At 47.3% G+C, this 20359-nt stretch overlaps 1 protein-coding gene across 1 annotated transcript in view; it reads left to right on the forward strand.

Moving 5' to 3' along the window:
• The window catches only part of TMEM198 (transmembrane protein 198), a 44180-nt gene extending 32550 nt beyond the window's left edge, over window positions 1-11630 (forward strand). Inside the window, exon 4 of the mRNA XM_030210437.1 lies at window positions 11499-11630. Within this exon, the coding sequence (XP_030066297.1) occupies window positions 11499-11630 (132 nt within the window). The remainder of the gene's footprint in view (window positions 1-11498) is intronic.
• Window positions 11631-20359: the final 8729 nt, after the last annotated feature.

Consider the following 20359-nt stretch of genomic DNA (forward strand, 5'->3'; position numbering starts at 1 on the left):
GGGTAAGAGAGGTACAATGGGCTGTTTGAAATACATTTTAGCTGCATTTAGGAAAGATGTTCCTGATGGGGATCAGCAAATAGCACACAAATTGTATTTTCATGTCTATACATGTTATTTTCTATAGAAAATCTATCCATGCAGAATAAAGGTGCAAATATCATGCAGATATTTTCCCTTTTTAAACTGGTGAAAAGGCCACGGGTAAAAAGTGTCCATTGATTCTCCGAGGACAAGCAGGCCTTCATATTCTCACAGCTGGGTAACGTCATCCAGCGGAGCCCTGCACAGATGCTGACTAGCGAGTAATGTAGAAGCTTCTAGCAGCATTCCACTGCACATCCGCTAGTGCCTTCCTACCCAATGCACGAGTGCAGGTACCTCAGTCTTCATTTTTCTTTGGAGCTGGGAGGACGCATTTTGTGTTCTCCTTTAGTGTGTGTACTTCTTTTTCATGGCTCCTTTCTTGTATGGATTTTTTTGCCTGTTTTTTGTTCATTTTTCTTCAGTTTAATATATTTTTTTCCTCTTTCCTTTTATTTTTAAGTGTCTGTGGCACTTTTAGGTTTCCTTTCTTTTCGTGAATGGCTGGGCTTGTTAGGTTGCAGCCCTGACCTCAGTTTAAATGCTGCCCCTTTTGTTCAAGATTGAGGAGTTTAATTTAGCCATGATTCATAAGGACATAAGAATAGCCATACTGGGTCAGACCAGTGGTCCATCTAGCCCAGTATCCTGCTTCCAACAGTGGACAATCCAGGTCACAAGTACCTGACAGAAACCCAAAGAGTAGCAACATTCCATGCTACCAATCCCAGGGCAAGCAGTTGCTTCCTCCCTGTCCACCTCAATAACAGACTATTGGGCTCATTTTCGAAAGAGAAGGGCGCCCATCTTTCGACACAAATCGGGAGATGGGCGTCCTTCTCCCAGGGTCGCCCAAATCGGCATAATGGAAAGCCGATTTTGGGCGCCCTCAACTGCTTTCTGTCGCGGGGACGACCAAAGTTCCCGGGGGCGTGTTGGAAGCATAGCATTACACAACCCATTCCCCTTCAGTGTCACATACCTTCTTCCAACTGTTTCCTAACATTACTCAGTCCATCCCATCCAGCACCACATATGTCTTCTCACCTATTCCTTGTACTACACAAGTTGACCTGTTCTAGGGTACCGATCTCCTTCCATGTATTCCTTGCCCTGCAGAGGGTATCACATCTGATGTTGCATACTATTTCCGATATCTTTCTTTCCCTTCAAGGCCGTCATGTCATATGGTTATAGTTATAGTTAGTTCATTTATAGCCCGCTCATACCAAAAAAAAAAGTTCATAGCGGGTTACAACCAAGACACTAGATTAATGAAACAAATCTAGGATGTAGTGCATCTGGGAACAGGTTGTGTAAGGGGAGTGTGGCTCACTCAAATCTAGGATGTAACAGTAAATAATCATATGGCAGTATACATTTAACTATAATTACCTCCTTATTTTTATGTTTTTATGTGACCGGCGCCATTGTGAGGCATACTTATGAGAAAAAAAGACTGAAAAGTTCAGCAGCGATAAGACATAACTGGCACAAGAATTGGCACTATAAAAATATTGCTCCAGACGAAGAAATTACGAAACAGAAGCGCCCTGTAGAGCCAACAAAGAAAAGCCAAAAGATAAGTGCTTAGCTAATATGATATGAAAAAGGAAAAAATTTTTAAAAAATTCTAATAACTAAGACTAATGAGGATTCCCGTTGTTAATATAAACATACAACGGAGAGGTGTAGTTTATGTCAGATAATAAACGCACCGGAAATCTGAAGTCTAAATATTGAAAAAGGAATTTGGTGTTAACATAGATAGAATGCTTGAGTAGTAATTATTATGTTTATAGGATAGCAATGTCTTCTTAAAAGTGTCATAACTAGGCATACAGCTTACAGATGAAAAAACTGGACATGGAGAAGCAGCTTGATAAGAAAACAGTCTATTAAATATTTTCTTTGAGATAATTCCTTGAGGGCTATGGAAGGAGAAAATGATTGTTTGTGAATATTATATTTTAAAACTGATTCAGCATAGCATACTAAAGGAAGACTATGTTGAGGGCTAAAATGAATCTTATACAATCAGCACCCTAATTTAAAAAAGTACCCTAGCTTTAACTGGAAGCCAATGCAACTTAACAAAAGAAAGAGTAAAATGATTGTATTTTGTCAAAGAGAAAATCAAACGCACAGCCATCGTTTTGAATAGTTTGGATTTTTCTAAGGATCGGCTTCGATAAGCCTAGATAGACAATGTTACAATAATACAATTTACTCAGAATGAGTGACTGTACCACCAATCCAAGCAAATCCTCTGGCAGATATTTCTTATACTCTTCAACTTTCTCATCGTATGGAAAGAGCTACGTACTAAGGAATTAACATGATTTTCCATACTTAAATTCTCATCTAACAGGACACCCAGAATCTCTCATGCATCCCCTGCACCTTTGGAGGCCATCCCATCCAGTGGTGCATTCCTCCTCTCACAGCCATCACATTGAGTGCTACATATCTCTTCTTCCCTATTCCCTTCCCAATGGAGGAAGTCCTGTCTGACGCTGCATACTATGTCCCACCAATTATTCCTTGCACAGGATAATGACCAGGATCAAGATTTCATTGCATTTTTGTTTGACCATTTCAGAAAAGGAAGAGAACATTATTTGTATAGGAGTATTTTTCCTTTTTGAGTGATTTCACTCCCTTCGTATCTCCCTTCCTGTGGCTGTGCTCTGCCCTTTTCTTCTTTTCCTATGCGTATTGATCTTTCTGGCTTAAGTATATTAGTGAATGGGAGAGACACCCTAATAATTATTGCTCTTTCCTTATGCAGGCAAATTCCTAGGTTGGGGGAAAACTGTAGGCATCTTTTTAACATATTTTTCTCTTTGGGATTGACTGTATTTTGATTCCATGTAAATGGGGCAGAACAATTCCCACTTTATCCTTACCAGCCTCTGTATATTCCTTCCTTTCACCCTTGAGTCTGTCAAGGCTAGTTTTGCACTTCCCTTTGTCACTAACGAATTTAAGTATCTCCCAATATTTAAACATTGTGGTCAAACCATGGTGGTTAAATTTATAGCCAGATATTCAACACTGGGCCATACTTAGATACTGGCAGTGCATAATCCAGTAGAAGGCAGTTACCAGTAGCTGTCTGAGTACAGAATTGAATCAATTTTTTACTCTTTCAAAAAGTAGAAAGACTAGGGGACACTCAATGACGTTAGATGGAAATACTTTTAAAACAAATATGAGGAAATATTTTTTCACTCAACAAATAGTTAAGCTCTGGAACTCTTTGTCAAGAGGATGTGGTAACAGCGGTTAGCATATCTGGGTTTAAAAAAGGTTTGGACAAGTTCCTGGAGGTAAAGTCCATTGTCAGTTATTGAGATGAACACGGGGAAGCCACTTCTTGCCCTGGGATTGGTAACATGGAATGTTGCTACTATTTGGATTTTCTGCCAGGTACTCGTAGCCTAGATTGTCCACTGTTGGAAACAGGATGCTGGGCTAGATGGACCATTGGTCTGACCCAGTATGTCTTATGTTCTTAAGATATAACAGGTTCTTCTATGAGTAAGGCATAGAGATTCTTCACATTCAAGTGACTTTAAATTGAACTGATTCAATTTTTATTTAAAGAAAATATGAGATCTAAAAGTGCTGTCTGAAAATTACCCATCCTTTATCTGGCTGAAAGGAGGTGTGCAGAATACTGTACATATATTACATCTTCAGCTCTAAGTGCATTATTGCATACAGATTGCAGATGCAGGCGTAAGTGGATACTTATTCTTGTAACTGTACATAGTCTTGTACTTCCCATTTTCAAATTAGTACAAATACACTTTCCATATCATCAAGCTGATCAATCCATAGACTGGTGGGTTGTGTCCATCTACCAGCAGGTGAAGATAGAGAGCAAACTTTTGCCTCCCTATATGTGGTCATGTGCTGCCGGAAACTCCTCAGTATGTTCTCTATCTCAGCAGGTGGTGGTCACACACAGCAGCAGCTCTGGCTAGGCCTCCAAGCCTAATTTTTAGGTTTTGTTGAGTGCCTGGGGTTGAGGGCTCTTTTGAGCAAGTGCAAACCTGGTGGTGCCAGGTCCCTCCTTTTCTCCCCCCTCTCGCTGGCTCCGTTAAAAAAAAAAAAAAAAATTTTTGAACGTCCTTAAAGGCGTTTATTTCGACGTTTATTTAAGCGTCTATTGCAGCTACTCACTGGGACACCAGGTCGTTACAACTCGGAGCGAACAGCAGGTAATTTTTACCTTTTTATAGCGGGCAGGGGGTTCCCCGATTCTTCTCCTCGTGGCATATGGCGTCGGAGGGCGAGGGCGCAAAGGGTCGCTCCCCGGGTCGCTTGAGCGCTTCTAGAGGGGATGCGGGGGTCTTAAAGCCTGATTCGCCCTTGTTGGGTGACAGTTTCGTGACCGATGAATGTCCTGGTCCTTCCTCCGGCGTGGCGGTTTTTCCCGCCATAAACGTCCATCCCCCGCTCCTCGCCTCCGCCATCTTGGCCGGCCACGCGGCTCGGACGGCTTCTTCTTGGGCCGCCCTTGAGGTTGGAGACATTAATGCCATGAACGCCCTTAATTTGGGCGACGGCACAGAAGCGGCTAAAGTTAAGAGCCGTTCTTCACGCACGGCTCCTTCGCGGAGTTTCGCGCCGGACGCCATTTTGGATGCGCAGCATGTCTCTCCCCCGCTATTGCGAGCGCCGGTTGAGGGTGCGTCTAGGGCTGTTGCCCAGGCTGCGGAAGTGCACAGTCTGGGGGGTTTCTCCCCCGAGTTTGTTTTGCTGCTGCATCAGGCCTTCCTCATGCACAACGCTGCCCTTGCTCCCTCGTCTGGTAAAGAGGTTGAGGTTCCCAGAGGTAAACGCCCTCGGGTTGATTCCCAGGCCTTGGAGGAATTTGTCTCCTCCGATGTAGATGAGGGCAGCGTGTCTGAGGTCTCCCAACGGTCCTTTGCGGATTCCTTGGAGGAGACGGATCCCCGCTCGGATGGAGCGGATGACCCCTCTGCAGCGCGGCTTTTTAGCCCAGAGGATTTGCCCAACCTGTTGTTACAGGCCATGGACACTTTGAAGATTTCCTCTCCGGAGGACGTCTCTCCCTCAGCCCCTGTTGACTCTGCCATTATGCTGGGGACGAAGCGCCCACCTAGAACCTTCCACGTGCATGATGCCATGCACACCTTAATTTCGGCTCAATGGGATGTCCCAGAAGCGAGCCTTAAAGTGGCTAGGGCTATGTCCCGCCTCTATCCTTTGGCTGTGAGTGAACGTGAGGCCTATCTGTGGCCTACCGTGGATTCTTTAATCACTGCGGTGACTAAGAAAACGGCGTTGCCGGTGGAAGGTGGCACGGCCCTAAAGGACGCCCAAGACAGAAGATTGGAGGCGGCCTTAAGGTCGTCCTTTGAGGCGGCTGCTTTAAGTTTGCAGGCCTCAGTTTGCGGCTCCTATGTGGCCAGGGCGTGCCTGACTATGGTGCAGCGGGCTTCCCCCTCGGATCATTCCTTGAGGGCTGATTGGCCGGCCCTGGAATCGGGCTTAGCCTATTTGGCAGACTTGCTGTATGATGTCTTGAGGGCCTCAGCGAAAGGCATGGCTCAGACAATCTCTGCGCGGCGGTGGCTTTGGCTGAAACATTTGTCTGCTGACCACGCCTCTAAATCCCGCCTGGCTAGGTTGCCTTTTAAAGGCAAGCTGCTCTTTGGGGTCGAGCTGGACAAAATCGTGACCGATCTCGGCACGTCTAAGGGCAAGAAATTACCAGAGGTCAGGGCTCGGGCTAGTACTCGTCCCGGTACCTCCAGAGAACGGTTGCAGGAAGCCCGTCGGTACCGCCCGGGCAAGTCGGGTTCCTCTGCCCCCTCTTCCTTCAAGAGGAATTTCTCCCCCAAGCAGCATTCCTTTCGCAGAGACCGCCGTCCCGGAGGTGCTCCCTCCGGTCCTCCCCCAGGGTCTCGTACCCAATGACGGGGTCTTGGTCCACGCCCCAGTGCAGATTGGAGGACGGCTGTCCTCGTTTCTGGGCGAGTGGACCACAATAACTTCAGACGCGTGGGTGCTGGAAGTCATCAGAGACGGCTACAAACTAGAGTTCTGCCGACCCTTAAAGACGGGTTTGTACTCTCTCCCTGCAAGTCTCCGGTCAAAGCTGTGGCAGTGCAGCAGACCTTGGACAATCTGATCCGCCTGGGCGCGGTCGTTCCGGTGCCAGAAAGTCAGCTTGGCAAGGGACGTTACTCCATTTACTTTGTGGTACCAAAGAAAGGAGGTTCTGTCCGGCCTATCCTCGATCTCAAAGGGGTCAATCGGGCCTTGAAAGTGCGGCACTTTCGCATGGAGACTCTCCGCTCTGTTATAGCGGCAGTGAAGGCAGGAGAGTTCCTGGCATCCTTGGACATCAAGGAAGCGTACCTGCATATTCCCATCTGGCCTCCTCATCAACGCTTTCTGCGTTTTGCAGTCCTGGGACGACACTTCCAGTTCAGAGCCCTCCCTTTCGGGTTGGCTACTGCTCCGCTGACCTTTTCCAAAGTAATGGTGGTCATCGCGGCCTTCCTACGAAAGGAAGGGGTACAAGTCCATCCTTATCTGGACGACTGGTTGATCCGAGCCCCCTCTTATGCAGAGTGCGGCAAAGCTGTGGACCGGGTAGTTGCTCTTTTGAGCTCCCTGGGATGGATCATCAACTGGGAGAAGAGCCAGCTGCGCCCGACTCAGTCCCTGGAGTACCTGGGAGTTCGATTCGACACCCAAGTGGGCAGAGTGTTCCTGCCAGACAATCGGATTGTCAAACTTCAGGCTCAGGTGGACCAGTTCCTAGTAGCCTCTCCCCTTCGGGCTTGGGACTATGTGCAGCTGTTGGGCTCTATGACGGCCACGATGGAAGTTGTGCCCTGGGCCAGGGCTCATATGAGACCACTTCAACACTCTTTGCTGCAGCGCTGGACTCCGATGTCGGAGGATTATGCTGTGCGCCTTCCCTTGGACCCAGCAGTGCGCAAGGCGCTGAGCTGGTGGATGCAGACAGACAAGTTTTCTGCGGGAATGCCTCTGGTGACCCCAGAGTGGATTGTCGTCACGACGCACGCCTCGTTGTCGGGCTGGGGAGCCCACTGCTTGGGAAGGACAGCGCAGGGGCTCTGGTCTCCTGCAGAGGCAAAGTGGTCTATCAACCTCCTGGAACTCAGAGCCATTCGGTTGGCGCTTTTGGAGTTCATCCCGGTACTGGTGTTGAAGCCTGTACGGGTACTGTCGGACAATGCCACGGCTGTGGCCTATGTCAACCGCCAGGGAGGTACCAAGAGCGCCCCTCTAGCCAAGGAGGCTATGAATCTTTGCCAGTGGGCGGAAGCGAACCTGGAGCAGCTTTCAGCGGCCCACATTGCCGGAGTCATGAATGTCAAGGCGGACTTTCTCAGTCGCCATACCTTGGAGCCCGGAGAGTGGCAGCTATCTGCTCAGGCGTTCTTGGACATCACGAAGCGCTGGGGCCAGCCGAGCCTAGATCTGATGGCGTCATCGGCCAATTGCCAAGTGCCGCGCTTTTTCAGCAGAGGACGGGACCCTCGATCCCTGGGAGTAGATGCTCTTCTCCAACAGTGGCCGACACAAGAGCTTCTCTATGTGTTCCCGCCCTGGCCCATGTTGGGCAGGGTGCTAGACCGGGTGGCAAAGCATCCCGGCAGGGTAATCCTGGTGGGTCCGGATTGGCCCAGGCGTCCCTGGTATGCGGACTTGATCAGGCTCTCAGTCGACGATCCTCTGCGGCTGCCAGTGGAGCAGGGCCTGTTACATCAGGGTCCCGTGGTGATGGAGGATCCCTCCCCCTTTGGTCTTACGGCCTGGCTATTGAGCGGCAGCGTCTGAGGAAGAAGGGCTTCTCAGACAAGGTCATCGCCACTATGCTGAGAGCGAGGAAGCGCTCTACTTCTACTGCTTACGCCAGGGTTTGGCGTATCTTTGCAGCGTGGTGTGAAGCAGGCTCACTTTCTCCCTTCACTGCTCCAATTGCTTCAGTGTTGGCATTCCTGCAAGAAGGTCTGGAGAAAGGCCTGTCGCTCAGTTCCCTTAAAGTCCAGGTAGCGGCTCTGGCTTGCTTCAGGGGCCGCCTGAAGGGTGCTTCCCTGGCTTCGCAGCCAGATGTGGTGCGCTTTCTCAAGGGAGTTAATCACCTGCGCCCTCCTCTGCACTCAGTGGTGCCTGCGTGGAATCTCAACCTGGTACTAAGAGCATTGCAGAAGCCGCCTTTTGAACCCTTGTCGAGGGCATCTCTGAAAGACCTGACGTTGAAAGCAGTCTTTTTGGTGGCTATCACTTCAGCCAGAAGAGTTTCCGAGCTCCAGGCGCTCTCATGTCGAGAGCCTTTTCTGCAGTTCACTGAGGCAGGAGTGACTATTCGCACAGTGCCTTCCTTCCTGCCCAAGATTGTTTCTCGCTTCCATGTGAATCAGCAGCTCTGTCTCCCTTCCTTTCGTAGGGAGGACTACCCAGAGGAGTACTCTGCTCTTAAATATCTGGATGTGAGACGAGTCATCATCAGATACTTGGAAGTGACCAATGATTTCCGGAAATCGGATCATCTGTTTGTCCTGTTTGCAGGTCCTCGTAAGGGTCTGCAGGCTGCTAAGCCTACAGTGGCAAGATGGGTCAAGGAAGCCATTGCAGCGGCTTATGTGGCCGCGGGGAAGGTGCCGCCTATCCAGCTGAAGGCTCACTCCACGAGAGCTCAGGCGGCCTCGATGGCAGAGGCCGGATCCGTCTCCTTGGAAGAGATATGCAAGGCGGCAACTTGGGCTTCGGCTCATACATTCTCCAAGCATTACCGTTTGACTGTGGCTGCACGGGCGGAGGCCCGGTTTGGAGCTTCAGTGTTGAGGTCAGGGATTTCAATGTCCCGCCCTGGGTGAGTACTGCTTCGGTACATCCCACCAGTCTATGGATTGATCAGCTTGATGATATGGAAGGTAAAATTATGTATAATCATACCTGATAATTTTCTTTCCATTAATCATAGCTGATCAATCCATAGCCCCTCCCAGATATCTGTACTGTTTTTATTCTGGTTGCATTTCAGGTTCAATTTTAGTCTTCAGTTACTTCAGAAAGACTTCGTGTTCAAGTTTTTTCACTTGGATTCTTCAAGAGTTCAGACGAGTTTGTGTTACAGTGAGCTGCTGCATTCCTCTCCCCTCCGTTTTACGGGGCTGGATTGAGACTTAAAATTCTGCTGGCACTCCCTCCCGCTTCGTGCGGCTGTAGGGCAGCTTTGTACCCCTCCCGCTTCGGCGGTGTTAGGGTCAGTCAGCTCCTCCCGCGGTTGCGGTTGCAGGATAAGCCAGATCCCCCCGCATCGGCGGGTGTGGTGTCCCTCCCCCGCTCCGCGGGGATGAGCTGGATGGATTCCCCTCCCCCACTTGTGTGGGGATGAGCTGGGTTAATTCCCCTCCCCCGTTTCGGCGGTGGTGAGCTGGGCAGAGTGTCCCTTTGTGGGTGTAATTCTCTAAGTGCTGAGTCCTGCGGATGGAGCTTTGATATCGACATACTGAGGAGTTTCCGGCAGCACATGACCACATATAGGGAGGCAAAAGTTTGCTCTCTATCTCCACCTGCTGGTAGATGGACACAACCCACCAGTCTATGGATTGATCAGCTATGATTAATGGAAAGAAAATTATCAGGTATGATTATACATAATTTTACCTTAGAGCAGTTATTCCTGGGGGAATTTTCCAGAAAATAATTTTTTGCAATTTCTGCAAACACTACTTAAAAATTCTGCATAGTATCTTTGTAACTTTTGTACAGAATTTCCCCATCATAAGGCCTGACTCCTCCTTAGGCATGAAATCTTCTCCCGCTTTTTCCTTCCTCATGTTCCAACCTCCCCAGCACTCTACCTTGTTCCATATCCCCAACCTATCCTATCCCATTCAGTTCTCTATCCATCTGGCTCCAAGCAAGACCCCTAATTATCTGTCTCCAGGGTTTCTCTTTTCTTGCACATATCTCACCTCTCTTTCTTTCTTCCTCCTCCCACACACATACCTCCATCTCTCCACCCCAGCAGGCACATACTTTACCGCTCCATCATCCTCCCCTCTTCTCATACTCCCACCTCAACTTCTGTCTTTCCTTCCCACCCCCATGTCACATCGCAAAGCATGCTTTCCACACTCCCATGGCATATCCCAAAGCTTGTGCTGCATGGAATTGCCCCAGGAGTAAGCAGTGCAGTTACTTTGCATATTGCCCCAGAAAAAAAGGTCTGTGACATAAAAGTCTATGGTTATGTTTATGATGTGAGATTCAGTCAGTAGGGACTTGGCACCCTTACCTCAGGATACCCCTGCCATTGGGACAGTCTTGGCCACAACCTTTTGGTACGGGACTCACTCCATGTTTACAGTCCTAAAATTTGTTATCAGTGACATGATTGATGGCCATCTGGTACTCACTGCAGAACCACCAGAAGGAGTAGAGGCAGGGGTGTGTTGGTAAATTGTTAACAGGGGGCTCTCTCTCACCAGCAAAGTAAAAGAGAATTCAGGAGGGGCCCAAGCCCACATTTTGGGATCCATTTGTTAAAGTAGCCATGGAGAACTGGCTCCCAAAATTCTTAAAAACTTAACAAACGGCTCTCGAGAGCCTGTGAGAGCCTGCTCCAGCACACCACTGAGTAGAGGACAGGCCTTGGGTGCACCAGTGCACCTTAGAAAGTGAGGTGCTGGCACTCTATGTAGCTGCTGTACTAGCAAAATCTCTCTAGAACTTCTACAAGTCCACCATGGTGCTGCTGTATCATTGGAGGAGGAACCGGCCAACCATATCAGTAGAGTAAGACCTGCTCCCCGCTGCTGGCCCTGCCCCCTTATATGGTCAACTCTGCTTCTTGGTTTACTCTGGGCATCTCTTGACCAGGTGATGAAGCTTATTCAGTTTCCCATGATCCTCCACCTTTCCCAGAGTCACTGCTCCTAGATGCCTTCTCCTTTTGCTCCTTTTAGCAGTTTGTTATCTTGAAGACAGTTTTCCCTTCAATAGAAGAGTTAAGCATGCCTGTCAATCTAATTCTGACCTTTTAAGGTGTCTGTTTGGTTAAGAGAGGTGCTGGTCCTGCCCTGTCTCCTTGAGCCCCTTCCCAGAGACCCAATGTATACTCTTATTTTAGCATTTTTCTCTGTGGGCAACACCATTGTTGGCTCCTGCAAATAGGATACAGAGATCACCTATGGGGAAGAGAAGGAGGGAAAGGACAGGGAAGCAGATAGCTGACAAGGGGGAGAAAGAAAGGCAGGGGTCTGAGAGAACTCATGGGGAGGGACAGGAATAGAATAATCAATAGGGATTGAGAAGGGATCTAGAAAGGCACAGGGTTATTCTGAGCTTGATGACCTCCATGTTTGTGTGTCACTTCTTGTATTATTCAGAGCTACATCCAGAGTTTTCGGGATCGTCAGACAGGACCATCTCTGAGCTCCCATACAGTGGTGGATCTGGATTATGACTGCGGCTCCACAGTTCCACTTACTGCAGGCTCTGGACAAGCTGTCAGGGTATAGCTTAGCTTGAATAAAGCTAAAGAATCTCAGAACGCTACGCTGAAAATCTTCTGCCCAGGGCTGTGCGCTGTCTGCCTGAAGTCATGGAGGAGTAGTCTGACACTGAGAACATACCTTGCCAGGAAGATTGGCATACTTTGGTGATGACTCTGGGACTCATATACTCTGGCAATGGTCACAGTACCTAGGTGATGATGTGTTCTTGTGCTGATCGTGGTACCAGAGGAGAGGTAACATGTTTCCCATGGGGGCTGATACCCAAGTGGGATGGCATACGCTGGCACTGAAAGTGATATTGGAGGTGGAGGTGAGAGGTGGCTTGGACTAGCAATGATCATGATACCCAGGGGAGAGGGAGACATGCTGCATTGATAGTTGGGGTACCCGAGAGTGGGTGGTCTGCTTTTGCGCTGGACGCAGCAGAGTTGGATGAAGTGGTGTCATGAGGGGGTGTATATTCCAGGGCTGAACTTGTCATTCAGGGGGGAGGTTGAAGCTTACTCAGGGGTGCATCTGGCATCCCAGTGGGGTGCATGAGGGAAGTATAGTGTAGGACTGGACATGGTGTTGTGGGGGAAGGGGAAGCACTCTCTAGCTTTTAACTGCTTATTTTCTAGTTTGTAACAGTGAAAGAATGAACCAGCTCAGCAGGAGCTTTTTTTTTTTGCCTTTGACTGGGATCCCAGAGGATGGTGGCGCTGGAAGCTCAGCACCTTGGGGATCATCCAGCAGCTAAGTCCATAGGGCTGCTCTGCAGAGGATGGCTTATTTGCCACTAATCAAGGAGGTATTTTTAAACAGTCTTTTCTTGGTAGATGCAAATATTCCTGTGTTTAGCACAGGGCGGGTACTAATTAAGGGAAATGGGACTTGATATACTGCCTTTCTGTGTTTTTTGCAACTACATTCAAAGCGGTTTACATATATTCAGGTACTTATTTTGTACCAGGGGCAATGGAGGGTTAAAGGAGCTGCAGTGGGAATCAAACCCAGTTTCCCAGAATCAAAGTCCACTGCAGTAACCACTAGGCTACTCCTCCACTCCTCCACCCATTTCTATGGATAAAACACAAGTGAGACTGATTATTACTTATCCTGAATGTGGGAATTTGCTTATACTGCTGGGAGGCATTCTTGGGGGTCAAGAGAGAGTGGGCTATGCAACAGTGTTTGTATTTTTTGTATAATCAAACTTACATGTGTTCCTAAGGCAGAAAATTTACCTGCAAAGAAAGCAGGTCCAAATCTCTGTAGGTAACTTTTAAAGGGGTAGTAAAAGAAATTACCTGCTTAGTTTTGTTTTGATTCCCTGAGGATGGGCTGGATAGCAAGTCATAGGTATTGGCTGCTGTCTTCCAATGGATTCTGCATGGATAAGCCTCTCAAGCTTACTAAGAACTACTAGAAGCCTTTGAGAGGTGACTTTGTGCTTGCGTCTGACTTTTGCCTGGAACCCTCTCAGTCTTCACAATGTACCTGCTCTCCTCTCCTCCTAACACATAGCTTTGGGACCTTGGTGATCCGGCTGGGACTGTTTCAGTCGAATCATTCATTTCACAGCAGCAGTATTTTTTTGGTAATGTCCTCATAAAAAAGCCTGCATCCCTGTGAACCCCAAACTTCTCACAGGAGGCTATAGACTGCAAATAGTCCTTTCAAACAACAACAACAACAACACCTGAAACTGAGGAAAGATCCAGTAGTTAGACAGTAAGGCCAGTGCTGGGCTGACTTCTACGGTCTGTGTTTTGAAGCTAGCAGAGACAGATCAGGATTAGGTATGTGTATCTTATATTACATTTATATCATATCAGTGGGGAAGGGGAAGAAATCTTTCAGTTGAAAATAGCAATTTAGTTGAATTGTTGGTTTAATCATGATGGAGTGGCAGGTGTGGCTCTGGCCGCCTTGTTGGGTAGATTGGATGGACTGTGCAGGTCTTTATCTGCCATCATTTACTACTATCTTCTTCATCAACACCGAAAGCTACCATGTTGTGGGTCAAGCAGAAGTCCAGAAGCATCAATATTAGGTCTCATTGAAGGTGCAATTGATTCTTCAACTGTGCCCTTATCTACAGTAGGAACTTCTGTCTCAGTCATTGATATTAACAAGAATTGATTATTGTAATTATATCATGATTTAGCTTTGACAAGGCTAAAAAGATTACAGTTGGTATAGAATGTTGGATAATGAGGACACTGAGCAGACCAGGATGATACTTGTTGTCTAACTGCTACAGCCTGGTTCACACACATGGTAGCCAACCAAAATTTCCTCAGCTCTGTTTCCATGTGAACCTCTGTTCCCCAAACTTCTTACAGGAGGATATAGACTGCAAATAGTCCTTTCAAACAACAACAACTACTACTACTACTTTTCATTTCTATAGTGCTACTAGACGTACATAGCACTGTACACGGAACATGTAAGAGACAGTCCCAGCTCGAAAGAGCTTACAATCAAATGAATAGGAGTTAGGAGTTAAAAATAGCCTCAAACAGCTGGGCTTTTAGCCTAGATTTGAAGACGGCCAGAACTGGAGCTTGACGTACTGACTCAGGAAGTCTATTCCAGGTATATGGTGTAGCAAGATAAAAGGAGCGGAGTCTGGAGTTTGGAGTGGAGGAGAAGGGTGCAGATAAGAGAGATTTACCCAGTAAACGGAGTTCCCGGAGAGGAGTGTAGATAGAGATAAGTGGAGAGGTACTGAGCTTCTGCAGAGTGAATGTACTTGTAAGTCAATAAGAGGAGTTTGAACTGTATTTGGAATGGATAGGGAGCCAATGAAGTGACTTGAGGAGAGGGCTAATATGAGCATGACAATACTGGCGGAATATAAGTCATGCAGCAGAGTTTTGAACAGATTGAAGGCGATAGAGATGACTTAGTGGAAGACCAGTGAGAAGCAAGTTGCAGTAGTCTAACTAAGCAAGAGGTGATAAGAGTGTGGATAAGGGTTCTGGTAGTGTGCTGAGAAAGGAAAGGACGAATTTTGGTGATGTTAAAGAGAAAGAAACAACAGGCTTTAGTAGTCTGTTGGATATGTGCAGAGAAAGAGAGAGAGGAGTCAAAGATGACCCCAAGGTTATGAACTAATGAGACAGGGAGGATGAGAGTGTTATCTACAGTGATAGAGAATGGGGGATGATGTCACAGTCCAAGGTGCAGTGTAAAAAGGAATCTATGAGAGCCAGTAGTTCAGTATGGCTAAGATAGACTAAAGAAGGCCTCAGGCATACAATAAAGTATGGGCAGAATTTACCCCTTCAGATGTCTTCCTTCTGGATTTGAGGGAGGGTTTTCTATATGTGTATTTTTGTATTTTGTTTGTAATAAAGACTCTCCTAAAACTCAAAACAAGATCAGATGACTATCCCCTGTTGGACCAGACAGGTCTGATTTTTCTTTCCTTCAAGAATTATTCATAAAAAGACCCATCAGGGTTGATTATGCATGCTTGGCAATAATGTTGCATCCCAACTTCAGGTTTCTCTTCCTCACAGCCTACATGTTGAGAGGGTAACCCTTAGCTGCTCTGAATTTGCCTGACACTCTTATCACAGATTCTTCTGGCTTCTGGGAGAACCTCTGCAAGGTGATTGTATTGTTTTAAGTGGACAAGGTTTGCCATCCGGTGTGACAGAAAAGCTTTTGATCTGTTTTGCTGTCCCACACAAAAATGTTTATATATTTTCTTCATCTCTTTGAGTCACTGAATTACTGTACAGCCTTCATTTGTTGCAGGGGTTGCTAATATTGAAGCCTTCAATCAAGCCACTGGCTTTGCCTTTGAACCTCAGTGTTATTGTAACCCAGATGATGAATTCTTCCTTCAAGCCAGTGAACTGCCATTACCTGAAGTACCTGACTGGCTGGTCTTATTTTTGGTGGTGGTCACTTCAGCACACAGAGACAGTGAGCCACAGACCCCAGTGATTGATCCACCCTACATCAAGATTTTTAACGAAAGGATAGATCTGTGCACTCATCCAGTGTTCTGTTTTAAGGTGGGCTGGATTTCCACCTTGACCAATTAATCATTTTTCCAGTATTTTTCCCTAGGCCACACTCCCATAGTGGTGAACAAAGCTTACACACTTTTGATTGTAAATGAGCATTGGTCTTCTGCTTGGAACAGAGAAGTTATCTACTCAGCTTTTTTAGATCCTAATAAACATGGGACTGATTTCAGGTTTCATTTGGATAGAAGACTGAATCTTCTTCATTTATGACCAAGTAATACGCTTGACCTTAAAGGGTCATGGCATGGCTCACAATGTCAGACCTGTGGCTGCATCAGTAGCCCACTTAATTTGCACGGCTGTAACATGGACATCAGTCTATACATTCACATCTCCTGATGCAATAGTAGATTTGAATAATCTGTCTTCTGGAATTTCTTTTAGTTTTAGAATCCAATTCTATCCCCCTAAAGGTTGTAACCACTAAAAAACATTTTTCCTTAGCATCCCTCCGGACTGGACCAGGATTGGACTCTTGGGTTGTGCTCGCCTACCATCCCCCTAACGGTTGTTACCACTAAAAAACATTTTAGTGTCTATTTATTTATTTATTTATTTATTTATTGCATTTGTATCCCACATTTTCCCACCTTTTTGCGGGTTCAGTGTGGCTTACAATAAGAAATGAATGATGGAAGTACAATTTGTTACAGATTGGTTATGGATTACATTGTGCAGAATTATGCGAGACAATCGAAGTGTCCTTAAGGAGTGCAACAATGGAACACAAACATTGAACATTGGAAGGAGACAATGGGGGCTTGAAGGGCAATATTAAGGCGTAAAGACATATGGTATAAATATTTCTGTGAGTAAAGGTATGAGTGATGTGTCTAGCCATTGGCACTGCCTTTTGTATTTTCCAATTGTGATGATTGCTATTCTGCTTGTTCTCAGAGAATGTAAAGTTACTTAACTTTTAGCAGGTGGACAGTAGGATACACTTCACACACTCTTTCATCTTACCTTGGAGTTATCTTCTAAATGCGGCTATTTAAGAACTGAATTGTCCTGCTTTGATAATGCAAGGTGGAAAGTCAGGTGCATACATGAAGGCAACTTTCAGTGGCTTCTAGAAGTTTTTATTAAACTGGACAGGCTTAACCTTGTGGACTCTGGTGGATGACATCACCCACCTACTGTCATTTACTATGTTACTTGCATCCTGTCCACAGAGAACACCTGCTACAGGTAAGTAACTTGGTTTTATTGGAGTAAACCCAATGAGCAAAAAGAGCCCATAGTATTTGTACCAGTTGGGGCAGTTTGAATGTTGCTTCTGAGAGGACAGTTGTCCTGTGGGTTATCTGCACACAGTTGGTGGCTGCTTCTGAGATGCACTGGTAGTGTCCAGGGATAAGACACACTCCATTAAGGCTATTCATTTTCAGCATTCAGGCAGTCTGCTGGGAACAGTGTCCAGGGCAAATGAGGATTCTGACGTTCTTAGTTTCAGATACAAGGGTGTGGAGTAATCCCCGAAGGTCTCAATCCATTAAGATACACAGACCTACCTAGAATTGCAGGGTAGCATTGCACATCATAGTGCAGAAGTTATAGCTGTGAAAAATCACAGACAAGGAGATGATCAAAGGTAAATGCGGATGCTAGAGGCCACTAGTGCCGTACTAGCGCCTGCATTTACCTGCGCAGAATGATCAGAGGGCTTTAGCGCGACAGACAACGAGTGTGCCAGGGAATACCGCAGAGCTCATTTAAATGAGCTCATTGGTATTCCCCATCATGATCAGAGAACTGTGAACTGATGCTCACACGCTCCTACCGCCTTAATCCTGCACCAGCTCAGAGCTGGCGTTAGGGTTAAGGCTCCCTCTCTTCCTCCACCCCCCTGCTCAGGCCAGGCAGCCTGGGCTGTCACTGTGAGCTCTGGGGTCCAGTGGGCCTCCGGACCCCCCCCCCCCCCCCTCAATTGGTAAGGCCTCGGGGGTCCAGTGGACTCCTGGAGGCCTGCACACAAATTCAAAGAACACCTTTATGGTCCTGTCCTCCAGCCCCACACAGCCACCCCACCCGACCGCTGCCAGGGGCCTAACCTGACCTCCCTTGAAAGCTTGCCCTAGTGAGCTAGTGGTGGGGGGGTACCCTTCCCCTCAGCAGGCACCACCTCAAAATGGTGGTGCAATGCACTGGACGGGGCTTAACTTTCATATAATATGGCAGTTAAGCCCCGACCAAAGCTAAGCTCCACCCACTGCGTTCCTGGATGCACCAGGCAGGGCAGGGCGCTGCTATTTTGAGGTGGTGCCCGCTGAGGGAGAGGGAGTGCTAGTCCCATCCTTCCTTCTCCAACTTTGAAGGGCTTATCTTCCATACATACGAAAGTTAAACCCCACCCAATGTGTGCCAGGATGCACCAGGCAGGGCGCTGCCATTTTAAGGTGCCCCTCCTCTTCCAGCTTTGATGGTACTGATGCGGGGGTTGGGTTGGGGGAACCCCCCACCACCACTAGCACACCAGGGCAAGCTTTCGGGGGAGGGGGGGGTCAGGTCAGGTCGAGCCCCCTGTCGCGGGGGGGGGGGGGGTAGTGTGGGGCAGGAGGAGAGGTGTCCCACTGGACCACCAGGGTGTTTTTGTATTTGTGTTCAGGGGTCCGGGCTTCACCACACCTCAGGGGCCTTACCGATTGGGGGGGGGGGGGCTCCAGGGGTGCACTGGACCCCCAGGGCTGTCAGTGATAGCCCGCGTCCTGGGCATGCATTCAAAATTTCTGCTTAACACACAACTTTTGAATGCATGCGCCAGGCGCCATCTGCCTGGTCTACTCCCTCATGATGAAAGCTAATAACGCACATATCATTTGCATACTGTTAGCTTTGATCATGAGAGAGTTAGGAGTTTTGATCATTGGGCCCAGAGCTTTTCTCATAGCATGGGCGGTTCTTGGGGTGTGTGTGTGTGACCTGTGCATCTGTACAGTCACCATACTGAACCCTCCCCAGTTTTTCTACATTATGTGGAGAAGGAAGAGTAAGATATTGTGCAGGGAGAGGACTGATACATGATGCTGGATAGAGAAAGGATGCAGAACAGGAGGAGATGGAGAAAGGTTTGTTTACTTTATTTAAATACATGATATACTGCTAAAGATGCTAAAAGCATATTGTAGCAATTTACAACACTATAAAGATCCTAAAATAGTGACAGGAGAGAAAAAAAGAAAACTATAAAAAGACACCAAAGGTAAAGACGGATACTAATAGAGGGGTCACTGTAATGCTGATACTACCAAATGGGGGTGAGGAGGGCGCAAATTTCCCTCTGCCCTGCAGAAGATGCTACATGGAAAAGATAAAGTTTACAGCTTTAGTAGGTCATGGTTATTTGGGAATTCACACCTGTAGTTCAGACTTTCTCAGTAACTGTAGTAGGAATGATGTAGCAGTGCTGGGTGTGCGTGGAGCTCACAGATGGCTGCTGGGCTACTCAAGTACTTGCAGTTCCAGCCTGTTCTGGCAAGAGATGTAGGGAATGGTGAAGCAGCACTGTTTCTTCAGTCTCAGCCTATCCCAACATGATATGCTGTAGTGATTGGTGCAGAAACATTTAGTGTGTGTGGAGCTCATTACATAAGTAATGCCATACTGGGAAAAGACCAAGGGTCCATCGAGCCCAGCATCCTGTCCACGACAGCGGCCAATCCAGGCCAAGGGCACCTGGCAAGCTTCATGGTTCCTGCAGTCCCAGTCCGTCTGACTGGAGATACTTTGGTGAATGGTGCAGGAGTGCTGAGTGTGTGTGGAGTTCATATTTGAGTGTGGGAGAATCTACAGTTCCTTCAGGCCAGGCCTCTCCCAGCAGAAGGCACTGTAGGAAATGGTGCAGGAGCACTGGATATAGGGAAGACACACCGCTCCTGAGTTGCTGAATGGTTTAGGTACACTGGGTGTGGGTGAAGTCTCAATTTCTACCAATAGAAGGCACTGTAGGGAATGGTGCACACGTGCGCAACATGGATGGAAGTCACAATTCCTTCATTCCCAGCATCCTCAGCAGGAGGTGCTGTAGGGAATGTAATACAAGTACCTGTGAGAAGCGTGTGAATTGTTTGTATATCTGTTTGGGGGGGGGGGATAAGAGGACTGTGTATAATTTTTCACTTTGTTGTAATTTGAACCTGGGCAGTGTTTATTGTAAATTAGATTGGCCCAAGAAGGCTTCCTGTCTGATGGAACGCTCAAGTTTTGTACCTTTTCTCTTCTCTTGTTAAAAATATTTTTAAGCGTGCCAAATCCCTAACTCCATGTATAAAGATAAACTTTGCTCATATTTGTCTATTAAAATAATATATTTGAATTCTTTATCTGGACTTGTGATCTCGAGTGTGTATGTGTGTGTATAAAATGCTTGTGCATATATGATTCAAGCATTATATGGGAAACGGTAAAACATTGCTGAGAACGGACAGAAGCACACTGGGAAGACCAATTTGCATTAGTGCTCAAAAAAATTGAAAAGTGCTTACATATATGACCAAATGGTGCATTTTCCCCTTCTTCCATTTGCAAACTCATTCATGTTTGTGGGGGAACTGGGTATGGGTGGGTATATTGGGGTGGGAGTGTGAAGGGGCTTAGGGTGTGGGGCAGAGGCAGACTGAGAGTGATCTGGCCCCCTGGGCACTGAGGGTGGTCTGGGCCTCCTGCCCGGCCGCTGCCTGACACCCCCCCTACTACTGCGCTGCT

This window comes from Microcaecilia unicolor, chromosome 7 (genome assembly GCF_901765095.1).
Source record: "Microcaecilia unicolor chromosome 7, aMicUni1.1, whole genome shotgun sequence".
NCBI lineage: Eukaryota > Metazoa > Chordata > Amphibia > Gymnophiona > Siphonopidae > Microcaecilia > Microcaecilia unicolor.